Raw genomic sequence first — 26100 nt, forward strand, 5'->3', positions numbered from 1 at the left:
CTGGGTACCTCTAAGTCGCGCGGTGTAAGCTCGCAACTTTTAAAGGAGGAACCACTGTAGATGTTATCAGAGGGCTAAAGGAAGATAAACTATACCCCCTCACTCTGCACAGATAGCTGCACAGATAAGGAACTCTAACAGAGATACAGCACCTGCTACTTCTGCTGTTGTCCCTGCAATCCAGAGAAACAGAGACTCACACAAACCCAGAGACCCTGTTCAAATATGCATATGTCAAATGCATCCTCCCCTCCACCGGAATCCCGAAGGGATGAAGAAAAATGTAATTTTGAAATATTTGAATAAGACCAAATGCCAATTAATTCCTGTAAAAGATGTTGTTTAGAAAGATTTGCCTTTAGTCCAAGTGTTTGGGTTTACACACCTTACCTGTTTGAGTATACAGTAGAACAAGTGACCATGCTAAAGATCTGTCTGTGTGCATTGCATCCTGTGATGTGTAGTGTATATCTGTAGAGCTCAACACTACTTGGCAGAGCTGTTTTTGGCTCTTCACGCTGTTGAAAAATGTGCCCTGACACCGGCTGCTGTGATGCTTCTCTGTGCTGTCACGCCCATGGTTAACATGATCTGACAGCCACCACACCCCCTGCTCTGCTCTGCCATAGAGCAGCATGGCTCTCTACTGAATCCACCTGTATGCTAAATGTCTTACGTCTGTCTGTTTTCATCACTGAACAGAATAGAACAAGACTTCCTATTCACGCGGTAAATTAATTGACCCATACGTCAAGGGAAACTATATTGCTCTGCGAAGTGAGTGTCTAGCAGGAGGTAAACACCTCACCCAGAACACACACACACAGACACACACACAGCAAAAACATACACAAACAGTATACCAAATGTACTGTATAAAGTTTCAGCTTCTGTTCAGCTTTCATGTGAAGGGAGAAGGGTTATGGAGTGTGGGGGAGTGTAGGATAGAGTGTCAGAGTAGGTATTAAGAGAGGGAGTGTTTAGGGAATAAGAAATCAGAAGCACTTAGGGATGTGAGTTCTACCTCCAGCAGAACTCTCAGGGAGGAGAACACAGGAGGCTTGAGGGACATGTTGGGACAAATCCATTCTTCCTCCATCTGGGTTGGATTTAGATTTTATTTACCACCAAGACCGAGAGTCCTAGGTGAAGGTCCCCTGTGTGTGTGTGGTGCCCTGGGAGAATACTGTGGCTGTCTACTGTGGGAGTCCTTCACGTCCAATACTCTCAGTACTGCTTAGGTTACAGCAGTGGACCTCTCTCTCTCCAGTCTGAGAGCTCTTGTGTGACTCTGTTCATCCCTACTTAATTGTGTTTATTCGTCTCCAAGCCCCTCAGGCCATCCCTTAGCTTTGTGGATGTTATTTCCTGCCCTCTAATAGGTGACGAGAGAGACGGAGAGACAGAGAGGGAAATGGGGAGATAGATGGAAATAGAGAGAGACAGACAGGGAAATGGAGAGAGGGGAATAGAAAGCAAGAGAGAGACGGAGAGGGAAATGGAAAAAGAGGGAGACAGACAGAGATGGAAATGGATAGAGTGGAAGACCTTTAAATCCCAGTCCATCTGGCTTTGAGAAAAAAAGTTTTTGCCCTGTGAGATCGATTGGGTTCGCTGTCTTGTAGATTTCTTCCTCTCTCAGCAATTTCTCAAGGCTGTTTTCTGAGAGCAGTCGTGTGCTATTGGCAGCACAGCATGGATTTTCCTCTTGTTATTCTCATTCTGTTCCAAAATGTCAGTTGGTTCAGTATTAAAGAAGGTAAATTTCACCCACTGCCGTTGACCAATGGGTTAGCGCTTAGCGTTAGCTTAGCCGTCTACCCAGGCTTTGCTTTGGAGCAGATGGAGTCAAATTCAGCCAATTAGAGCAAATTGCGGCTATAGAACATTAGCCTGCAGGCGGATTACAATGGTTGTGAATGAATTTGAAATTTCCTGACGCTAATTGTGACTACCATAATGATGATGGTGGTTAATACGGGTCCTACTTTTATTGCAGTCTCAGTCAGTGGTGTAAAGTACTTAAGTAAAACTACTTTAAAGTACTACTTAAGTCGTTTTTTGGGGTACCTGTACTTTACTATTTATATTTTTGACAACTTTTGCTTTTACTTCACTACATTCCTAAAGAAAATAATGTACTTTTTACTCCATACATTTTCCCTCACACCCAAAAGTACTCGTTACATTTTTGAATGCTTAGCAGGGCACACACTTATCAAGAGAATATCCCTAGTCATCCCTACTGCCTCTGATCTGGCAGACTGAGTAAACAGACATGCTTAGTTTGTAAATTCCCACTGTAGATTGCACACAAAACCTGTTGCATATCTCCCTCTTTCTCTCTCTCTCTCAGTTCAAATTGCTTTGTTGGTATGATGTGACGATGCACATATTGACAAAGCTTACTTTGGAAATAAAGTTATACATTTACAATATTAACATAATTGAAATAATAATTATCAAGATTGTCAATGGGACAATCAGTAACAATAATAATCAAGAGTAGAATTAACCATACAATGGACAATGGCGTAGAAGACGTCTGCAGGTTGGTTGGTCTGTCAGACACTGTCTCTCATCTTATGGCAGGCAGCATTGTAGTGCGCTGCCAACCCACAGCTCTCTGTGTCCTCCCCCAACAGGACAGGACAGGACAGGTCCTGAGGCTTCAGTGGGTTAGTAGAACAAGTTTATGAACTCAGCCCCAAGACCAGCTGGATGAGGGGATTCTTTTTTTTTTCTCAGCCATTGCAGGGCTTGGTTGTCATATGAAAGGGGTCACTGTATTTCAGATGTTTTTCAAAATGTGACATTTAATCCTAGTAAATATTCCCTGTTTTAGGTCAGTTAGGATTACCACTTTATTTTAAGAATGTGAAATGTCAGAATAATAGTAGAGAGAATGATTTATTTCAGCTTTTATTTCTTTCATCACATTCCCAGTGGGTCAGAAGTTTACATACACTCAATTAGTATTTGGTAGCATTGCCTTTAAATTCTTTAACTTGGGTCAAACATTTTGGGTAGCCTTCCACAAGCTTCCCACAATAAGTTGGGTGAATTTTGTCCCATTCCTCCTGACAGAGCTGTTGTAACTGAGTCAGGTTTGTAGGCCTCGTTGCTCGCACACGCATTTTTCAGTTCTGCCCGCAAACATTCTATGGGATTGAGGTCAGGGCTTTGTGATGGCCACTCCAATACCTTGACTTTGTTATCCTTTATACATTTTGCCACAACTTTGGAAGTATGCTTGGGGTCATTGTCCATTTGGAAGACCCATTTGCGACCAAGCTTTAAACTCTCTGGGGTCGGCGGGACGAAATCGTCCCACCTACTCAACAGCCAGTTGAATCCCGTGGCGCGTTATTCAAATACCTTAGAAATGCTATTACTTCAATTTCTCAAACATATGACTATTCTACACCATTTTAAAGACAAGACTCTCGTTAACCTCTTGGGGCTAGGTGGGACGCTAGCGTGCCACCCGTGGTGCACTCCATCAACAGCAGGTGCATTTCAAGAGCGGCAAATTTGAATCCAAATAAATGTCAAAATTCAAATTTTTCAAAAATACAACTATTTTACACCATTTGAAAGATAAACATCTCCTTAATCTAACCACGTTTTACGATTTCAAAAAGGTTTTACGGCGAAAGCATAAATTTAGAGTATGTTAGGACAGTACATTTACAAGAGTTGTGTGTAATGTTTTGTCAAGTCAAAGACAGGGTCACCAAAACCATAAAACCAGCTAAAATGATGCACTAACCTTTTACAATCTCCATCAGATGACACTCCTAGGACATTATGTTAGACAATGCATGCATTTTTAGTTCTATCAAGTTCATATTTATATCCAAAAACAGCGTTTTACTATGGCATTGATGTTGAGGAAATCGTTTCCCTCCAATAACCGGCAGTCAAGTCAACACCACAAATTAAATAATTAAAATTAGAAAACATTGGTAAAATATTATATTGTCATTTAAAGAATTATAGATTTACATCTCTTGAACGCAATCAACTTGCCAGATTTAAAAATAACCTTACTGGGAAATCACACTTTGCAATAATCTGAGCACTGCGCCCAGAAAAATACGCGTTGCGATACAGACTAGACGTCATGTTGGGGAGATCTAAAATCGAAAATACTATGTAAATAATCCATTACCTTTGATTCTCTTCATCAGATGTCACTTCCAGGTATCACAGGTCCATAACGAATGTCGTTTTGTTCAAAAAAGCTCATAATTTATGTCCAAAAATCTCCGTCTCGTTAGCACATGATGTAAGCCAGCCGGACTTCTCGTCATGAACGAGGGGAAAAAATATATTTCCGTTCGTTCAAACATGTCAAACGTTGTATAGCATAAATCATTAGGGCCTTTTTTAACCAGAACATGAATAATATTCAAGGTGGACGAATGCATACTCTTTTATAACGTATTGGAACGAGGGTACCCAACATGAACTCGCGCGCCAGGTGTCTAATGGGACATCATCGTTCCATGGCTCTTGTTCGGTCAGATCTCCCTCCAGAAGACTCAAAACACTTTGTAAAGGCTGGTGACATCTAGTGGAAGCAATAGGAAGTGCCAAAATATTCCTAAGCCCCTGTGTTTTTCAATGGGATAGGTTTAAAGTCAATACAACACATCAGGTATCCACTTCCTGTCAGAAAATGTCTCAGGGTTTTGCCTGCCAAATGAGTTCTGTTATACTCACAGACACCATTCAAACAGTTTTAGAAACTTTAGAGTGTTTTCTATCCATATATAATAAGTATATGCATATTCTAGTTACTGGGTAGGATTAGTAACCAGATTAAATCGGGTACATTTTTTTTATCCAGACGTGCAAATGCTGCCCCCTAGCCCTAACAGGTTAAGCCGCGAGGTTCAAAGCGTGGGAAAAAAGTTGCGGCTTATAGTCCAGAATTTACGTTACCCTGTGCTATGGGCAACAAGATAGTAAAAAATACAGTGGTGATCAGATAAAGCAACATCTACAATAGAAGATATGTCAACAGAAAGCCCCTTGGTAATAACCAGGTCCCGAGTATGGCCGTGGTTATGGGTGGGCCTAGTAGCATGTTGGATAAAGTCCATAGAGCTCAAAAGATTCAGAAATTCAATAGCCTTGGAGTCAGTCTCTTTGTCAACATGAATATTAAAATCGCCCAACACAATGATTTTATCATAGTTCTCAAGGACAATAGACAATAGTTCAGATAAATCAATGAAGAAAGTGGGGCAGTGCTTCTTGGCCTGTACAGGGTTAGGGCCAGCACTGGTGGCTGACATTTAAACAGTACAGCGTGATGCTCAAAAGACCCAAAGTTGCCAAATGAAATGTCCTTACAGTTGACAGCATTAGTAGAAATAGAGGCTGTCCCCCCACCCTTTTTTTCTTTTCTGATAGAGTATGAAAAGCTGTAGCCCGGGGGGATACTTCAATTAGAGTGGCAATACAGTCTGATGACAGCCATGTTTCAGTGAGAAACATACAATCAACTTTGCGCTCAGTAATGAGGTCATTCTCGAGAAAGGTTTTACTTGAGATTGCTCTAACTTTTAAAAGCGCCATATTCAATGAGTGTGGGCCACTCTGACCCTGGGGAATCTGCCTCAAGGTAACCAATGGAATAACAACCAAATTATTAACGTTACAAACACGTATTCAGACAATTTATCAGAATGGTAGGAGATGACAGTTTGTATAAAGTCACTAGAAGGCTGAGTTAAAGGAACATAAATTAGGTTACTCACAATAACCATAGTGCCATTTCTACAGCAGTTGATATGATGTCCTTCTGACAGGGAGAACTGGCTCACTAACAGACCCAATCTGTCAGTCTCTAAAACAGTTTTGCGATGTTACTGGAAATAATCCTGTAACCGGTGCGGTTAGGGTGAATCCTGTCTCTTTTAGAAGGTGCTGGTTGCTCCCACAGCAAATCAAAATTGTTACAAAAAGAGACATTCCTGTCGTTGCAAACTTTCTTCAGGTACTTGTTAAGGGCAAAGAGTCGGCTGAAACGTTCCGTACCCATTTGGTAGCACTGGAGGGATCAGAGATAATTATTCTCTTCCCTGTGCTAGTGAGCGTGTTTTAGTTTGTAGTTCTCCCTCAGTGCCTCAGATCGTCGTGAAAACCTACATGAGTGACAATGGTTTTAATATAGTATTTGGACAGAACCATGGGCAGGAGGGAGTTGATGTCATTGACACGAGCTCTTGGATGACAGTGGACCTTGGTCGGTCCACAGATTATAGGCAGGCCAAAATCTCTCACTATCGAGCTGCCCAGAATGATGGTGGTCGTGATGGAATCCGATGGGGAAGTGACCTGCTGAACTGTAGTGGCCGTGGGGGAGGGTGCCGCTGGGCTGGTAGGTCCATCTCAAGCAGGGCAAAGCTGTTTGATAGCTGGATCGGATCATCTCGGATAGATGAAGGGTGGCCAGACTGCCTCCCTGATCTCCTACGCCTTATGAGCTTCCAGTCTCCCATGGGCTGTGGCGTTGGGCTTAACATCTTTCCGTTGGATTGGGACAGATCAACACCGCCCGACTCAACGACAGCTTTGCTATAGGAGGCATTTAAAACTGAGATTCAATTTGCCTGGGTTACAGCAAGGTCGGTGTACTTAGAAAGCAGGTTATCCTTTTCTCGTTGCAAAGCTAACAGTTGGAGGATCTCTTCCCTAAGCTGCTTGATGGTGGTGCATTTAAGGCAGACAAATCCCTGTCCATTTTCCAGTTCCACCTTATCTTCATCTTGTTGTTGTGTGGAAGAAATATCACACCTGACGCATTTGTTCCCAGCCGTGGTTAAAAACACCGGTGGGCTAGCACTGCTAGCATTAGTCTGCTCCATTTTCATGATGGCTAGCAGCTAACTGCTACTTAACAGGAATCCAGGACACAAACTTGCAGTCCCAGCCGTAAACCAGTACAGTAGCTCTAGCTAACTCAATCAATCACCATGCAAGCATGAGATAAGCCTGCCAAATAGCTTGGTTAAATGAACCCAGAGGGAGAATAAGTAAAATCTAGCTATTGTAACTTAGCTAGTCAGCTAACTTATCTAACGTTGGCTAACGAGTGAAACAGTGTCCGAGACAGTCCAGAAGAAGTGTCATACTTAGCTAGCTACGTTAGCTAGCCACCGTTACAGACACTGACATAGTTAGCTAGCCAAACGTCAACAAAAGCTGTAAATGTAGTTATATTCCGCGACAACAAGCTAGCGTCGCGAGCATGCTCGTTAGTCCTATCCACAGGTAGGGGATGGGTATCCATCTGCAAAAGTGAAGTTCTGTTCTGGTAGCTAGCTAGCTACCTTAGCAGTTGTGCTAGCTAACATGCTACTGAACCGTGACACTAGCATATTGACATGCATATTGATTAAAAGACAACAACGTATTCACCTAAAAATATGTGTTTAGGCAAATCATTAGTTAGCTAGCTTCTTATCACATGAATTGTGCAAAAATATGATAGATAACATTAGCTAGGTAAGCCAGTCAGTCTGTGGCGCTGACAGAATGAAACTGGTATCAACAAAATGTGTTTCAATCTATCCCATGAAACATGACATTGCTAACTAGGCATAATTTAGCTAATACAATGTTAAAGTTTATTAGGAAGTTTAATTAATAAGTTAGACACTCACCGGACAACTTTGGTAGGTGTTGTAGCTAGCTTGATAGCTTGGTTTCCATTTTCCAACAGTTTCGTTGATTGGTCAGAATTACTGGTCTTGGAACTCATGTGTTCACCAGAAACTGTTTCTGGTAAACTGTTTGCCACTAGTGGCAATAAATATTATTGTTGGTTTGCCGCAGATTCACCACTCGTGACAAAACATTTTCAAACTTCTGGCAACATTTTGTGGCGCACTATTTGGTTTGCTGAAAAATTGCCACAAACTTGCAGGAAGTTTGTAGCAACAAAAGCATTTTTATAAGGGAACAGATAGCCTTAGCTTTCCATCGTTGTTTGATCAATAGGACTGTAAAGATGTTTTTATTAGGTTTTATGTCCTGCAGTGTCTATTAATTGACCAAATGCACAGCCGCTTTCCCACTCTATATTGCTATAGAATTTTCACAAATGCCTTAGTATACGTAATTCCCAAACATTCTAAGAATTTGTGAAAATGACCTAAATGCTCGCTTGTCAGATTTTTTTTTTTTTTTTAAGTGTCATATTATTCCTGGGGGTGTACAGTATATGAACAGATTGTAGTAAGATTTCAGTTAATGTTGCTAAAATGCTGTCAGTTCCACTTTAAGATCGCTCTTTTAACTCACACTGTCAATCTTTTCCTTTTGTGTTGATCTTCAGTTGTACAATTTGATTACTTATATATGTTTTTCTAATTTCATCGTGTTCATCTCACCTTTAACAACCAAAAAGTCAGGAGCTGTTCTTCTGCATGACTGCCTCTCTCTTTCTTTCCTTCTCACCAGTATCTCTCCAGGACATTACTATGAGGAAGGCATTTAGGAGCTCCACCATCCAGGACCAGCAGCTGTTTTCCCGCCTGTCACTGCCCATCCCCCTGCAGGAGACGTTTGACCTCTGCGAGCAGCCACCACCCCTCAACATCCTCACACCCTACAGGTGAGCATCACAGCAACCTCCCTCCAGATTGGGTAATGTTTTTGCAACCTGACACCTTATTAGTCAGCACCTGAACAGCCCATAAACATACCATGATGTCATTGGTAAGAACCTCTTCAAAATCACACCCCATTGGTTAGAATCTTAGTCTGTCTGTGTGTCTGTGTGTGATAACACTACTGATGCAACCACTGCATTATTGATCACACCAAGCAAATACTACCAGGCTAATAGCAGCTTTGACCTGAGACGGAAAACTGCCTGGTGGATCTTTATACTGTTGGTGTGCATGTTAGCTTACTTGGCTCTCCGTTTGTAACCTCAACATTAAAACCTTCAATCCAAATCAAAATTCCATACCTAAAATCTTGACTTTGGACAAAATTACCCTAATGGACTATACTACAAGCACCATCAAGAAAAAACTTCTAACAAACCAAAACCTGCAGAAGAAACACAACAGAACCTGGAAATACCATCCAACACAAAACTGAGTGAGTAATGTTCAGTCTGAAGCTAGGGAACACTTAAACAACACAATGTAACTCCAAGTCAATCACACTTCTGTGAAATCAATCTGTCCACTTAGGAAGCAACACTGATTGACAATAAATTTCACATGCTGTTGTGCAAATGGAATAGACAACAGGTGGAAATTATAGGCAATTAGCATGACACCCCCAATAAAGGAGTGGTTCTGCAGGTGGGGACCACAGACCACTTCTCAGTTCCTATGCTTCCTGGCTGACGTTTTGGTCACTTTTGAATGCTGGCGGTGCTTTCACTCTAGTGGTAGCATGAGACGGAGTCTACAACCCACACAAGTGGCTCAGGTAGTGCAGCTCATCCAGGATGGCACATCAATGCGAGCTGTGGCAAGAAGGTTTGCTGTGTCTGTCAGCGTAGTGTCCAGAGCATGGAGGCGCTACCAGGATACAGGCCAGTACATCAGGAGACGTGGAGGAGGCCGTAGGAGGGCAACAACCCAGCAGCAGGACCGCTACCTCTGCCTTTGTGCAAGGAGGAGCGGGAGAAGCACTGCCAGAGCCCTGCAAAATGACCTCCAGCAGGCCACAAATGTGCATGTGTCTGCTCAAACGGTCAGAAACAGACTCCATGAGGGTGGTATGAGGGCCCGACGTCCACAGGTGGGGGTTGTGCTTACAGCCCAACACCGTGCAAGACGTTTGGCATTTGCCAAAGAACACCAAGATTGGCAAATTCGCCACTGGCGCCCTGTGCTCTTCACAGATGAAAGCAGGTTCACACTGAGCACATGACAGACGTGACAGAGTCTGGAGACGCCGTGGAGAACGTTCTGCTGCCTGCAACATCCTCCAGCATGACCGGTTTGGTGGTGGGTCAGTCATGGTGTGGGGTGGCATTTCTTTGGGGGGCCGCACAGCCCTCCATGTGCTCGCCAGAGGTAGCCTGACTGCCATTAGGTACCGAGATGAGATCCTCAGACCCCTTGTGAGACCTTATGCTGGTGCGGTTGGCCCTGGGTTCCTCCTAATGCAAGACAAGGCTAGACCTCATGTGGCTGGAGTGTGTCAGCAGTTCCTGCAAGAGGAAGGCATTGATGCTATGGACTGGCCCGCCCGTTCCCCAGACCTGAATCCAATTGAGCACATCTGGGACATCATGTCTCTCTCCATCCACCAACGCCACGTTGCACCACCGACTGTCCAGGAGTTGGCGGATGCTTTAGTCCAGGTCTGGGAGGAGACCCCTCAGGAGACCATCCGCCACCTCATCAGGAGCATGCCCAGGCGTTGTAGGGAGGTCATACAGGCACGTGGAGGCCACACACACTGCTGAGCCTCATTTTGACTTGTTTTAAGGACATTACATCAAAGTTGGATCAGCCTGTAGTGTGGTTTTCCACTTTAATTTTGAGTGTGACTCCAAATCCAGACCTCCATGGGTTGATAAATTGGATTTCCATTGATTATTTTTGTGTGATTTTGTTGTCAGCACATTCAACTATGTAAAGAAAAAAGTATTTAATAAGATTATTTCTTTCATTCAGATCTAGGATGTGTTGTGTAAGTGTTCCCTTTATTTTTTTGAGCAGTATATAAAGCTAAGTAAAGAAGTATACTAAGTTACCAAGATGCTAGTGTAACAGTGTAGGTTCCGTCCCTCTCTTCGCCCCAACCCGGGCTCGAACCAGGGACCCTTGCACACATCAACAACTGACACCCCACGAAGCATCGTTACCCATCGCGCCACAAAAGCCGCGGCCCTTGCAACGCAAGGGGAAACCCTACTTCAAGTCTCAGAGCGAGTGACGTCACTGATTGAAACGCTATTAGCGCGCACCACCGCTAACTAACTAGCCATTTCACATCGGTTACACTCACCCCCCCTTTGACCTCCTCCTTTTCCGCAGCAACCAACGATCCGGGTCACGGCACCAATGTAACAGTGTAGGTTCCGTCCCTCTCTTCGCCCCAACCCGGGCTCGAACCAGGGACCCTTGCACACATCAACAACTGACACCCCACGAAGCATCGTTACCCATCGCGCCACAAAAGCCGCGGCCCTTGCAACGCAAGGGGAAACCCTACTTCAAGTCTCAGAGCGAGTGACGTCACTGATTGAAACGCTATTAGCGCGCACCACCGCTAACTAACTAGCCATTTCACATCGGTTACACTAGGACAGAACAGACCTTCAATTAGCACTGAAGTGTGAAGTCAGATGTGTGAAAACTCTTGAGTCCAACAATGGCAGGAGAGTTTCACAGCCCCCTCCCCCCACCCAAATGCATTGGCCTTTGAAGCCCCATAGCTTATCCCTACAGATCCCAATGGATATAAAAAATAATCCTGCAAGGATAAGTACAAAAAAAACTCCTCAAGGACAATCCAGAGACACTATTTGCTGACTGCTACAAAGAGGGGAACGTAAGCAACTTCATTTTCCACGCAGACCGTCCCCTGGCATGGGACAGTGCTATAAGAACGCACTACCCCTATGTCAAGAGAGAGGGTATTGGCCCAGGGTGGAAACTCAGAATACTAGACATTGAGGAAATTGAAACAACCTCTGTCAACGTGTGCAAGTCTGGGATAGTAATGGTGCAGGGCATCCTCATGCAGTTCCAGCAGGACTTTTATGGGATCAAAGAGAGAGCACTGCAGGAAAAGCTCTCTCTCTGTGATGACTCCCCCATCCTGAGTGAGTCTGATCACACCTCTTCAAACTGTCCTGTAGACGAGTATTGTCACCCCCCCAGCACTGAACACACCCAGGTCCCACAACTGCACTGCTCCTCCATCTCCTTAGAGAGCTAGTCCACACAATCCAGACAGAACAAGCCCACCAAACAAACCAGCACAACAACCCCCCCCCCCCCCCTCCAACAAGACCCCGAGGGCAGAAGGTGGAGATGGACAGCTGTCTGAGAGAGCTGGCTGCTTTACGGACTGAGGTGAGAGACCTAAGAGGCACACATGGCACTGAAGGACGAGGTCAGAAAGCTGAGGTGTGACAGAGAGCAGGACACTCCCCCAGACAAGTCAGCAGAACAGCCCACCACAGACCCGGACCACATCCTCAACACCACAATGGGACAGACAACACAGGACTCACCAACCCAACAGACCCCACCCCTCCTAACAGCCCTCCTGTCAGCTCCCCCGATAGCCCTACTGACAACCCCCCCACATCTACTGAAGACACACAAAAGCCAGAGATTGTGCTCCTCATTGACTCAAATGGCAAATACATTCAAGAGGATTCACTTTTTCCAAACACAAAGTGGCTAAACTCTGGTTCCTAAACAATAGGCATGCCCTGGTGCTGTTGTCAAAGGACAGACTAGGGTCTCCCAGCCACATTATAATTCACACGGGCACAAATGACCTGAGGACCCAGCAGGTAAGGGTGGCAACAGCACTCAAGGGAGTGATTGAAAAAGCTTCTTCCACTTTCCCCCACACACGTGGTTATCTCCACCCTACTACCACAAAAATATGTTCACCCTGCCACCATACAGTGGGTGAATGCAAGCATTTCACGAGACTGTGCCTCAAAACCTAGTGTATACCTGGACCACCACTCCACCCTGGACTTGAACAGCCTTTACGACCAGGTCCACCTCTACAAGGCAGCAATCCCAACTTTTGCCAGGACCCTGAAGGATGTCACCCTTAACCGTAGCCCCAGCACCTCACACAGGAGCAACAGAGCAACGGACACCCCGCCCAAACCAGCTGGAGACCCTCCCAGATATGCAAGACCCCGTCTCGAAGGACCTGCACCGAGAGAACCCACGGCAAGAGGACCTACACCCAGACCACAGCATCACCAGCCACACCCCAACCAGCTAAGACCACCCCAAGCAAACCCTGGTTTTTGGATATAAAGAGGGACTTTATCGAACAAACAAACATTTATTGTGTAACTGGGAGTCTTGTGAGTGCAACCATATGAAGATCATCAAAGGTAAGTGATTCATTTTATCGCCATTTTTGACTTTTATTACTCCTCTACTTGGCTGGTAACTGTTTGTAATGTTTTGTGTGCTTGGTGCTGTCCTCAGATAATCACATGGTATGCTTTCGCCGTAAAGCCTTTTAGAAATCTGACACAACGGTTGGATTAACAAGAAGTTAATCTTTAAACCGATGTATACCACTTGTATGTTTTATTAATTTTTATTATGAGTATTTCTGTTTTTGAATTTGGCGCTCTGCAATTTCACTGGATGTTGGCCAGGTGGGACGGTAGCGTCCCACATACCCTAGAGAGGTTAATGGCATCTGTAGAAGGTATGCTAACAGATTGAAAAGTATCATGTAGATGAGATATCAGTTTGTCTGAGGTGGGGCATATTTTTATGCATCCATCAAACATGGAAGGTTTAGCATTCCCAAATGTTGGGAATGCTAAAACATAGTCTCTAATTTGTAGGTATCTGAAAAAGTTACTTCTGGGAAGATTAACTTTCCCTCAGCAACTCAAAGGAGGCAAAGGTCCCTTCTATATATAGATCCCCTATGGTACTTATCCCTAGCTCTCCCCATCGCTCAAAGGTGTTATCAAGGTTAGAGGGGGCAAAGGAGGGATTCCTGCCAACAGGGAGCATGAATGATATTGATCTAAGATCAAAGTGGACTTTAATTTGCTTCCAGATTCGGACTGTGCTATGTATAATAGGATTGTTCCAATAAAGTGATATCTCCAGATTGACAGGCGATAAAATCACAGCGCCAAGAGAGAAGGGGTGACACTCTTCACACTCCATACTAAGCCAGCTGGATGATGGAAGTGCGTCATCCAGCAAAAACGTAACAGCACGGAGGTTAGCGGCCCAATAGTAAAATATAACATTTAAGAGAGACAATCCTCCTTCCATCTTGGATTTACAGAGGTGTTTTTACCTATCCTGTGTGTTTTATAATCCCAGATGAAAGGATTGATAATTGAGTCCAGTTGTTTATGAAAGGACTTAGGTATGAATACTGGGATGTTCTGGTATAGGTAGAGCAGTTGTTGGAGGAAGACCATTTTAATGCCATTAATTCTTCCGAGCAGAGAAATTGAGAGAGTTCTCCAAAATTGTATGTTTGCCTTGAGTTTTTGCATCAGAGAGGGGAAATTCTCTTTAAATAGTGAGGAGTATTGTTTGGTAACTACAATTCTTAGACAGGTAAATTTTTCTGAAGATAGCCAAGAGGTGTTTTGCAACCGAATGGGCATTAATTTGCTCTTGTTCCAATTTATTCTGTATCCTGAGAAGGTACCAAACAAATAAATCACATCAAGAATAGATGGCATACTAGCTTGGGGTTCTGTTACAGAGAGGAGAATGTCATCTGCGTATAGGAAAATCTTATTTAGAGTATCTTTAGTATTATAGCCGTGTATTGCTGCATGAGATCTGATCGCCTGAGTGAGAGGTTCAATAATTAGGGCGAAGAGCATAGGCGACAACGCACAAACCTGCCTTGTCCCTCTATAAAGGTTAAATCGGGGCGACAATGATTGGTTAGTGAGTATTCTCGCACAGGGGTTCCTATATAAAAGCTGGATCCAATTTATGAACCCATCTCCAATATAAAAAATTCAAAATCAAATCAATTAAATTTCTGCAGGACCTTGAATAGATAGGACCACTCAACTTGGTCAAAGGCCTTTTCACCGTCAAGAGATATAACAGCAAGGTCCACTTTAGTTAACCTCTGAGAATACATAATGTTGAAGAGGCGCCTGAGATTGAAGAATGAGTTTTTGTTAGGGATAAAGCCTGTCTGGTCCGAATGGACCAATTTGCCAATTAAAGTGCTAAGCCTGTTAGCCAGAGTTTTTGCTAAAATCTTTTGGTCTGTATTAAGGAGAGATATTGGTCTGTATGACCCTACCTCTTCCGGATCTTTACCCTTCTTATGTCTAACTGTAATGAACACCTCATCCAAGGTAGGTGGGAGAGCTCCATCCTCATTGGCCTGAACCAACATTTTGTGCAGGAAGGGAGAGAGCATGTTGCTGAATGTTTTATAGGATTCACTTAGAGATTTAATTGTTTCTCGAATTTCTTCAAGAGATATTTCCTTGTTCAGGAAGTTGGAATCTTCCTGGTTCAGGGCAGGAAAATAACCAGTCCTCCAATTTGTTTTGCATAATTAAGAGGTTAGGATCCGCTTTAGATGTATATAGAGTCTCATAAAACTGACGGAATCTGTCATTGATGTCTTTGGGGTAAGAGAGTAATTCCCCAGATGAAGATTTAACTTTGTGAATCATTCGGTCACTCACATTTTTCCGAAGTTGTCTGGCGAGTAATTTGTGTGATTTGTCACCAAACTCAAAATATTTTTGCTTCGCATAGAGAAAAGATTTAGCAATTTTAGCTGAGAGAATCTGATTATATTCAAATTTTAAAGAGGTAATTTTTTATGTTTCTCCATAGATGGATGGCTAGCATTCTCCCTATCCAGTAAGTGAATTTGTCCCTCCAATTCAACCAATTGTCCTCTGTTTTGCCTACTCCTGGCAGACTGAAAGGTGATGATACAGCCTCTCAAATTAGCCTTCAGTGTTTCCCACAATAATGCTGGGGAAGTCTCTGTGTTGTCGTTGGTATCAAAGAAAAATGTAATTTGGTCATTAAGATGTTCACAGAATGTTGGTTCTTGTGAGCAGCTGAGGATTCAACCTCCAAAACCTCTCGTTTGGTAAAATGTCACCCAATCTCAGGGAGAAGGTGAGTGGACTGTGATCAGAGATTATAATATCATGATACCTCACATTACAGGCATAGGGAAGTAATTTCGGATCAACCAAAAAGTTGTAAATTCGAGTATAAACATTGTGAACATGAGAGTAAAAGGATTATTCCCTACCCGTAGGGTTAGAGATCCTCCATATATCAAATAAGTTAGAATTGTTTATGTAGGTATTCAAGAATTCGCTTGAAGAGGAGGTAGGGGTTTGTCGGGTAGAGGATCTATCCAAATATTGGTCTAGCACACAGTTAAGGTCCCCTCCAATGACCAGGTTAGTATGGGAGATATCTGGAATCAGGGCAAGGACTCTTTTGAAAAAAGAGGGGTTATCAATGTTTGGCCCATAGATATTTAGTAGAGTTACAGAAGTAGAGAGGATCTCTCCTATTATGATCACATAATGACCCTCTTTATCCGCAATAGTGGTTTTATGTAGAAAGGGAATTCCTTTCCGTACCAGAATCGCTGTGCCTCTCGTTTTGGCAGAGAAGTTAGAGTGATACACTTGCCCCACCCACCTACATTTAAGTCTGTTATGAGAATAGTTTTTCAGATGGGTTTCTTGCAAAAATATAATATCAGACGAGAGTGCTTTCAAGTGGGCTAGGACCTTGCCTCTCTTATTTCGTTCGTTTAAACCCTTGACATTCCAGGAAGTGAATGTAAGTCCCGCCCTCCTCTTGTTTGTAGTTCCTATGGTGGCCTGCATAACATGTAACTCAATAAAAAGGTAAAAAGCGCACCAAACCATCACGATCAACATATGTAGCACATACACCCGAGCAGTATCCAACCAACCCCTCCCTCCCGGCAAGCACCTTTACTCTCCACCCTGTCCCCCTACTTTCCCAATATTTACCCCCCCCCCCCCCCATCAACCCACCTTTAACAGGCATACACAAATAGGAGGGAAAAAAATAGAAAAATAAAAATAATAAACACATTGTCTGGCCGATGCCAAAAATGCACGGCGCGACCTCGAACGAGGTAAAACAAAAATAAAATCCCAACTATACGTTCACCTCTCACTATCCTAGAACTTCTACTAACATCTGAACTGAGGAGGCTCCCACGAATAAAGTGTTCAATTAGCATCTAATAAACCTAAACAGAATAAGTTGAAATTAAACATATTGCGCACTTAAGCGTCATCTTGGGTCAATCCCTGAGATAAGCAAGATATAGCATCACAAGATTATATTGCTAAGCAATGCCGGTCTAAACATAAACCATCAGCAACCGACATACAGGTAGACAGCAGTACATTTACATATTGTGGGTTAGGAGATCGGAACAAGGATTTTACTAAATTAAACGTACCCCCAATCAAAAAATAAATATATATATATTTTTTTAAATTGTTTGTTCCGATCTATACACACATATATATATACATACATACATACATACATACATACATACATACATACATACATACTGTCGTGTCTTTGGCTATGCCGGATTAAGTGATATGACATGCTAACCTATAAAATTATTTCTCTGTAATTAATATTACCTGATTAAGCTAATCATGTAAATGTAGTTAACTAGAAAGTCGGGGCACCACGGAAGAACGTTTATAGAGCCGTCATCTTCCGAATAAACTCTTAAAATACTTAGTAATCTTTTACATCGATAGCAGTCAATATTAACCCTTATCGTATTTTCAGTCTCATAATGAAAGTTGTAAATTCTTGGCTATCTTCACAAACCCTGGCTAACAAGTTGAATCAGCAATACAAAATTGGGTTTAATTATTTATTTACTAAATACCTAAACCAATCACACAGAATTACAAATACACAGAATACAAATGATGTCATACAGAAAACATCCCTGGTAGACGGAACCTGTATGATGGCTGGTTACACAAAGGAAAGGGGGTTGGGCTTGAATGAAAGAGCGGGAAGACTTAGGAACAAAGAAACAGCAGCTATGCTATCATAAATACAGTATCTTATGCATTCTAAATTACCGCCCATTTGGAAAAGGAAAATGCAATAAATATTTACTCTGAGCTGCGCTTCGTTAGGTTGGTCGTAGATGCTGGCCGGGTTGGCCAACAGATCTTCCGGTCCTCGGAAGAATGTCTCTGGTGGTAAATTGGATACGTGGTGGTATCTTCGTCTGTTCGTTGTTAGACTGAATCCGTCGTCCGTCCTTTCCTAGCCCACGTCTACAGCGGCCGCTGCTAACTCAACGGCTGGAAGTATCACTTCTGTAGTGAATAAGCTCAAAGTTCATACCATTCACCATCAAAGCTCACGCCGAGGTTGGTTTAGTTCTGTACTTGACCTGTGTGTCCTTCTAACGTAGAGGCTGCAGACATCACGTACTGGAACATGTGGTTATCTTTTCGTCAAAGGCTTATATAGTGGAGAGGAGGAAGGATGTGTTTCATCGTTTATAACCCCTGTCTCTTCACAGGGGTGGGCCACTGATCAAGCAGGGCACTTTCCTTATGAAAACCCAATTCTCTCATTTGGAAGCTAAAATTACATTTAATCTCCTAACAAACAATTTCAATATCAAACATTTCAATTGCATAACAATTCCATGTGACTCTGATAACTAGAGGGTGTATACTTTCCCAGGTACAGTTTATATCGTCCTGTCATCAGTCATAATGTCTCAGATGACAACCGAACTGACATCCATACTCATTACGTTCCAAAGCATATTTCCAACTGGTTTTATTACCAAAATATGGTTCCTTTCCCCATTTGTTTGATGTTCCCAGACTCTCTATATTTAACAGGACAGCAGTCCTTCAGGACAGCAGTCCTTCAGTAGGGTCAGAAAGAGAGGGGAAGGGAGAAAGGTATTTATGGGGGGGTCATAAACCTTACCCACAGGCCAACGTCATGACAATACATACATACATACATACATACATACATACATACATACATACACACACACACACACACACATACATGTACATATATATATACATACACACACACTTACACACAAAAAATATATATATACATTTTTTTACTATATACATATAGAAAAAATGAAATAATAATAATAATAAAGTACAAATAATAATTATATGTACGCACACCTAAACATAGACACAAGCACCACAAAAGGCTGGTGGGAATCTAATCGGGAGAGCGGCCCACGTCTATGACAGAAGCAGAACGGCACAAAACACCAACTTGCTATCCAGATGTCTGTGTCTGCCCCTCCCCAACCATCACCCCCAGTCCCCTGCAAGCAATAAATAAATGGTATGGTAATAAGAATAATGTAAGAATTGACCAATAAACAAAAATATAAGTATATCCATCCAAAAGTGTCAATGATCAAACCTGGAAGGCCACCCAAACAGGCATCACTCTGAACTCCAACGACAGGTCAGTCGTCTAGCCGTCTAGCCGGAATGGTCAGTCGTCTAGCCGTCTAGCCGGAATGGAAGTGAAATTAACGTTAAATAAGAGCTCTTGGTTGGCTCAGCGTCGGTAGCCCTTGCTGAGACAGTTTAATAAGGTTTCACCCGTTATGGTATAGTATGGATTCGAGTCCATGAGCAGACCCTAACACACAATGACAAGGCACTCTACCTGTACGGGGGATTGGTGTATATTCCCAGATAAACTTCTCTGTGTCCAAAACCGGGGAGAGCCAAATCTTCTCACCGGAAGGAGAGGTAATTCTTGCAGGGAAGAGCAAGGAGTCTTGCAGGGAAGAGCAAGGCTGGGCGAAGATAGAGTTTGGTCATGACATCTCTGTAGCTGGCGCGGTGCTTTGCCACATCGTCTGCATAATCCTCATAGACACGGAAGGGGTGTCCTTTATTTAACAGGTTACCCCTCATTCGAGCCTCGCGCAGGATAAGATCCTTGGTCTTGAAACTGTGACAACAGAGGATTACTGGGCGAGGACGTTGGCCCGGTCCAGGCACTGGGACAAGGGCGCGATGTGCACGGTCCAGCTGGGGATCCGAAGCCAAAACATCCGATCTCATTGCATCCCTCAATAGCTTGGCGAAGAAGTCGGTTGGGCGAGAGCCAGCCTCCACCCCCTCTGCCAGACCAACAACGCAAAGGTTATGACGTTTGGATCGGCCCTCTAGGTCGACCACGTTCACAGAAAGCCTCTGCACACTATCCTGCAAGGACGTGCATAGCTTCTCTAACTCATCGATCCTACCAGCGTTGAATTCAGAAGCTTTCCACAATACTCTGGCCCTGCGAAGCAACCGTTTGAATGGTGCTCTCGATTTTGGTGTCCAGTTCAGCAATAGTAGCCTTAAGATCCTCAGCTATAGCAACACGTAGTTCTCCCAGAGCCCGGGTAAGTTCTGTAAGTGACACGTTGTTACCTGTGCCTTCCGCCATGTCTGATTTATTGTCCTTTGGTCCCTTATTACTCGGCATTTTCACATAGAAATGTACAATATTGTATTAGAAAGAAACGTTTGTTGTAAAAAGTGCCATAAAGTAGGTTAAGTTAGATTGTTTCGCAAAAAAGTAGCAGGAGCCTCTCTCTCACACAGCCGTTCACTCCAACATGCTAGCTCCGCCCCCGAGCTGCACTTCCTAACCGCCTGCCAAATGTATGATCATATTAGAGACACATATTTCCCTCAGATTACACAGAGCCACAAAGAATTCTAAAAATTCTAAAGAATTCTCTCATATCTATTGGGTGAAATACCACAGTGTGCCATCACAGCAGCAAGATTTGTGACCTGTTGTCACAAGAAAAGGGCAACCAATAAAGAACAAACACCATTGTAAACACAATCTCTATTTATGTTTATTTATTTTCCCTTTTGTACTTTAACTATTTATTAATCATTACAACACTGTATATAGACATAATATGACATTTCAAATGTCTTTATTCTTTTAGTGTAATGTTTACTGTTAATTATGTATTGTTATTTCACTTTTGTTTATTATCTATTTCACTTGCTTTGGCAATGTAAACATATGTTTCCCATGCCATTAAAGCCCATTAAATTGAATTGAATTCAGAGAGCCAGCTGGACATAAATAATCCATAATGAAACCACAGCAAGTGGTCCAGGGCCTTTTATTTGTCTGGGTTCTCAGTTTAATAGTGTGGGTTTAATAGCTGTATGGCTCAGTGTCTGTCTTCTCTAGGATAGATGTCGGCTGTTGAGCTAGCCTATGCTGAGAAGCAGCTGTAGATATCGCTATTTTGTATTTAACCTTTATGTAACTAGGCAAGTCAGTTAAGAACAAATTCTTATTTACAATGAAGGCCTACCGGGGAACAGTGGGTTAACTGCCTTGTTCAGGGGCAGAACGACATATTTTTACCTTGTGAGCTCAGGATTTGATCCAGCAACCTTTTGGTTACTGGCCCAATGCTCTAACCTCTAGGCTACCTGCCGCTATGGGACTGCATACAGACAGACACCTCTACTCAGCATGCCCTCTGACCCCTCTGACCCTCATCAGCCATCTCTGGTTTGCAACGCTCTGAGTAGCAGATCTAGGATCAGCAAAACTGACCTTAAATCGGTGTCTAGGAGTAACTCTGGTTTCCTACTGCTCCTACAGGGATGATGGTAAGGAGGGGCTGAAGTTCTACACAAACCCCTCCTACTTCTTTGACCTATGGAGAGAGAAGATGCTGCAGGACACGGAGGACAAGAGGAAAGAGAAGAGGAAACAGAAGGTAAGAAAGGGCCGCCAGTGGGCCGGGCCATCACCAGCATCCTGTCTTCTTATTGTAGGATTCAGTGTGGTATTGTTTGCACATTGATCCTTAGCTGAGGTGCTGTGTCACCAAGTAGCTTTTGGACCCTAACTAATTTCAGATCGGCTCTCCCAATTATAGGTTTAATCTCAGCCATTATGAGCCCAATATTGAAACTGTTCCCGGATCAGAATTGCCTCTATTATTAGCATCTAGAACCACAGACCATATATGTGGCGAAGGAGACAGTGAAATTAATGAGATAACACTGTAGTCTATGGTCAGTGATTCATACAAACAGACACACTCACACAAACACAGAAACATACTGGTCGATATGGGTCAGTGGAGTGGAGGAAGATGGGGTGAGCATAAATCAGTGAGACACAGAGTGACTTCAGTATATCACCCAATAGCGTACTCTATACACACACACACACACACACACACACACACGGATCCATTAACTATGTATCTCTGTAATAGTTGAGCATTAGGGAGGGAAGGATACACAGTGGTTCTCTGTTGTCTAGTTATTTACTCTAATTAATGTTTGGATCTGCCCTCTCTCTACCCCCGCACCTCATGAGGGAGCCTATGTTTGTCCTGAGAGAGACACACACTCAAACTGTATACACACACATATGCATACACCCACATACCATACACACAATTGCTTTCATGTGGGGCCCCTCATAGACACACACACCCATACTGTACACACAAATGCTCCCATTAGCGAGAACATTGTCTATACTCAGTGAGATTCCACACACACACACACACACACACACACACACACACACACACACACACACACACACACACACACACACACACACACACAGAATCATGAGGGAGCCTTTGTGTATCCTCTGAGTTCTCCTCCTTCCCTTTCCCCCCCACAGTCCCTAAATTACAGAGCAGTCAGCTCCTGTGCAGATGGTGGGGTCTCCCGCTCATAGCCTCATAGATTTTCAAGCACAACCTACCAATGAGGTGAGGGAACCCTGCCAGAGAGGTTTGGGGATATAAATGTTGAGGTTTGGGTTTTTGTGGTGGTGATGAAGGGTTCAGTCACAAGACTCACAGTCAGAGAACAGGGGACAGTAACAGTCACACCACTATGTATTTAGAGAAAGACTGGAAATACAGAAACTGTATACAAAAATAGCTCACAGAACAATATATAGATAGATACAGTATTTAATAGGCCTTATTTGGTGTAGACAGAGTATTTGAGTTGGGAGGGTGGGGAGTTGAGGCCGGATACCAGTCTCAGAAAAGGCCAGTGGAGGTATGAAGCACTATTAATTTCCGCTGCACCACAATACACTGGCAGCCATTACAGTATAGAGTACAGACCACGTACAAAGAGCTAGGATGGCAGCCCACTGAGCCCAGGGAGGGAGGATTACTGGACTTTACACACACACTTTGGGTTCAGACACATCATGAGATACAGCCATACAGCTACAGGATAGTGAGATAAGAAAAGACTGGCATGAACATATTGGAGTTGTGTGAGTGAATGGACAGTATTTCCATAAGGAGAGAGAGATAGAGAAAGGGTGTCGTCAGGTTGAGTGTGTGTGACCGTGTCCGTGACTCATTGTAAGACTTACTGAGGTCATTGAATAATGCTGTTAGATCAGCTGAATATGCCTCTCAGGCAGAGGTGTGTGTGTGCGGGTGTGTGTGTGTGTGTGTGTGTGTGTGTGTGTGTGTGTGTGTGTGTGTGTGTGTGTGTGTGTGTGTGTGTGTGTGTGTGTGTGTGTGTGTGTGTGTGTGTGTGTGATATAGAGAACAGAGAGAGAGTGTACAAGCATCTCTAGAACATCTTTGAGGAGATCAGGGAACATTTTCCTTTGAGTCAAACACTGGTAGAAAAAAGTAACAACATCATGGGGCCCCCACAGTGTCCATTACCGCCCTCAAACACAATGTTACTGGTCAGGTTCCCCATCGCATGCTCCAACCCCCCTACCCCTCCCGGGGGTTGCCATAGCAACCCTACATTGTTCTGCCGTGCTGAGCTGGCCAGAGATTGAAAGAGCAGCAATTGCAGTAAGATGGAAGGACAGACTGTCAATAAGCAGCCATGACCACAGCTAATGCACACATCACTGCCTGTTACACTGTCTGGCAAACACATACAGATAGGCTACATAGGGATGTAATCTTGGACAAGGGGCTATGCTATAGCTATGTGTGTTGTTTCTGGAGCTAGTAGGACAGTTATATTTGACATAGGGAAGTATATGTATCTGCTGTATATATTCTTATGAATATATATTCTTATGAATATATACAGTAATATATTCATATATTCTTATGAATATATCTAGACTCCTGAAACCTCTCATGCCTAGTATCCCTCTCTTCGCTACCTCCCTCTCTCTTTCCCTTCGTCCTCTCCTCGGTCTCTGTTGTCTCTGACTCTGTGCAGATGGAATTGCCTTTTCATGTGTGGCCGGAGGGCCTTATCAGAGTCCCCTCTGAACCCTCTCCCCTCCTTGCCCCCCCAGAGGTAAGACTGCCCCGCCCCTCAGACCCCGTCCTGGGACCCTCGGGTTAGCCCTATCTAACCCCCCTCCTTTTGGGTTTGCCCTGCCTAAAGCAGTGCACTGGACTCCCACTAACTCTGCTTCAAACCCCTGCTACTTACCTGGAAACCCTTGCTAATCACCTCTCTAACTACAAGGTGCATCTGGGACGATCACTGACTGGCCACTAGTGGGATTCTGCTTATTTCACAGGGATTGTAACCTTTTGGATTAACCTGCCACCCTCTTCCCGCACATGCTCCCGTGACCACTGTGTGGTGCCCACTAACACAGACCCCCTCCCTCCACTCTTTGGGTTTTGGGTTTCCACTAACTGCCAGGATGGTTTTGATCTGATGTCTGAGCTTGGACTTAATCACATATTTCTCACTGTACTTCACTCCCTGTACTTTACAAGTAGGTATTTTCTATAATGTACTTAGTATACAGTCTCCATGCTAATGACCTAATGATTGTTAGGTAACCATAGCTCCCCTCCCTCCCACCCCCAGGCTGGGTTAGGACCTCTAAAGGGGAGTAGAGAGAGTGCTGGGGGTGGCATTATGCTGAGCCCGTCACATTACTCACACACACACTGTATATACACACACAGCCTGTGTGTACACAGCAAGACACTCCTGTGTGCCACTGCCACATTCAGATGAAGGAGGACTGCATGGGTTAGTCATACAGGCTACCGACATCAGCCACATGTATAACAGTAAAGACTAGTGATGCACAAATATTACATTTTTGGCCGATACCCGATATTGTCCTTGCCAAAAAAACAGATACCAATATAACATTTTTTAGCGTCTTTTTAAGCATTCTAGTACAGTTAAATAGTTACACACACACACACACACACACACGGAGGCAGCGGTCTAAGGCACTGCATCTCAGTGCAAGAGGCGTCACTACAGTCCCTGGTTCGAATCCAGGCTGTATCACATCCGGAGTCCCATAGGGTTGCGCACAATTGGCCCAGCGTCATCCGGGCCGTCATTTTAAATAAGAATTTGTTCTTAACTGACTTGCCTAATTAAATAAAAGGTTACACACACACACACACACACACACACACACACACACACCAAAAAGTTATTTTGTCTGTAACCCTTGGACGTCGTGGGTGTGAAGTCAGGCGCAGGAGGCAGAAAAATGTTTGGTACAATATATATTTAAGTACCACAAAAGAGAAATATGCCCAAAACAACAGGGCGTAACAAAAACCCCAAGTCCAACAACACGATACACTACACAAACACAGTGAAAACACGTAACAAGCCCGCACACAGAACAGGTGGAGAGGCGGGCTTAAATAACACCACTAATTACCTAAATGAACACAGGTGCAACTAATAAAGACATAACTAACAGAAAAACGAAAAGGGGATCGATGGCAGCTAGTAGGCCGGTGACGACGACCCTCGGCAGTAGTCGTGACAGTACCCCCCCCCCCCCCCCCCCCCCTCCCGACGTGCGGCTCGACCCGGAGGACGAGGCGCAGGGCGATCCGGATGGAGTCGATGGAAATCCTCTAACAGTGATGGATCCAGTATGTCCCCCACTGGTACCCAGCACCTCTCCTCCGGACCGTACCCCTCCCAGTCCACGAGGTACTGTAGGCCCCCCACCTGTTGTCTTGAGTCCAGAATGGGGCGTACTGTATACGCCGAGGACCCCTCGATGTCTAGAGGGGGCGGAGGGACCTCCGGCACCTCACCTTCTTGAAGGGCACCAGCTACCACCTGCCTGAGGAGAGACACATGAAACGAGGGGTTAATACGATAATAAGAAGGGAGTTAATCTATAACACACCTCGTTTATTCTCCTCAGGACTATGAAGGGCCCTACACGCTGCGGACCCAGCTTCCGGCAGGGCAAGCGGAGGGGCAGGTTTCAGGTCGAGAGCCAGACCCTTTCTCCCGGTGCGAATATGGGGGCCTCACTGCGGTGGCGGTCAGCACTCCTCTTCTGCCGTCTTCCGGCTTGCTTCAGG

At 44.0% G+C, this 26100-nt stretch overlaps 1 protein-coding gene across 6 annotated transcripts in view; it reads left to right on the plus strand.

The window, feature by feature from the left end:
- The window catches only part of LOC106571806 (actin-binding protein WASF1), a 181977-nt gene that overhangs the window by 137625 nt on the left and 18252 nt on the right, over window positions 1-26100 (plus strand). For 4 of the 6 annotated variants that reach the window (XM_082961942.1, XM_082961940.1, XM_082961941.1 and 1 more), the window contains 3 exons: window positions 8479-8632; window positions 21414-21531; window positions 24002-24082. In XM_082961942.1, coding sequence (XP_082818068.1) covers window positions 8479-8632; window positions 21414-21531; window positions 24002-24082 — 353 coding nt within the window. The remainder of the gene's footprint in view (window positions 1-8478; window positions 8633-21413; window positions 21532-24001; window positions 24083-26100) is intronic. The other 2 variants (XM_082961943.1, XM_014145271.3) reach the window with 1 other exon arrangement.

This window comes from Salmo salar, chromosome 15 (genome assembly GCF_965601325.2).
Source record: "Salmo salar chromosome 15, fSalSal1, whole genome shotgun sequence".
NCBI lineage: Eukaryota > Metazoa > Chordata > Actinopteri > Salmoniformes > Salmonidae > Salmo > Salmo salar.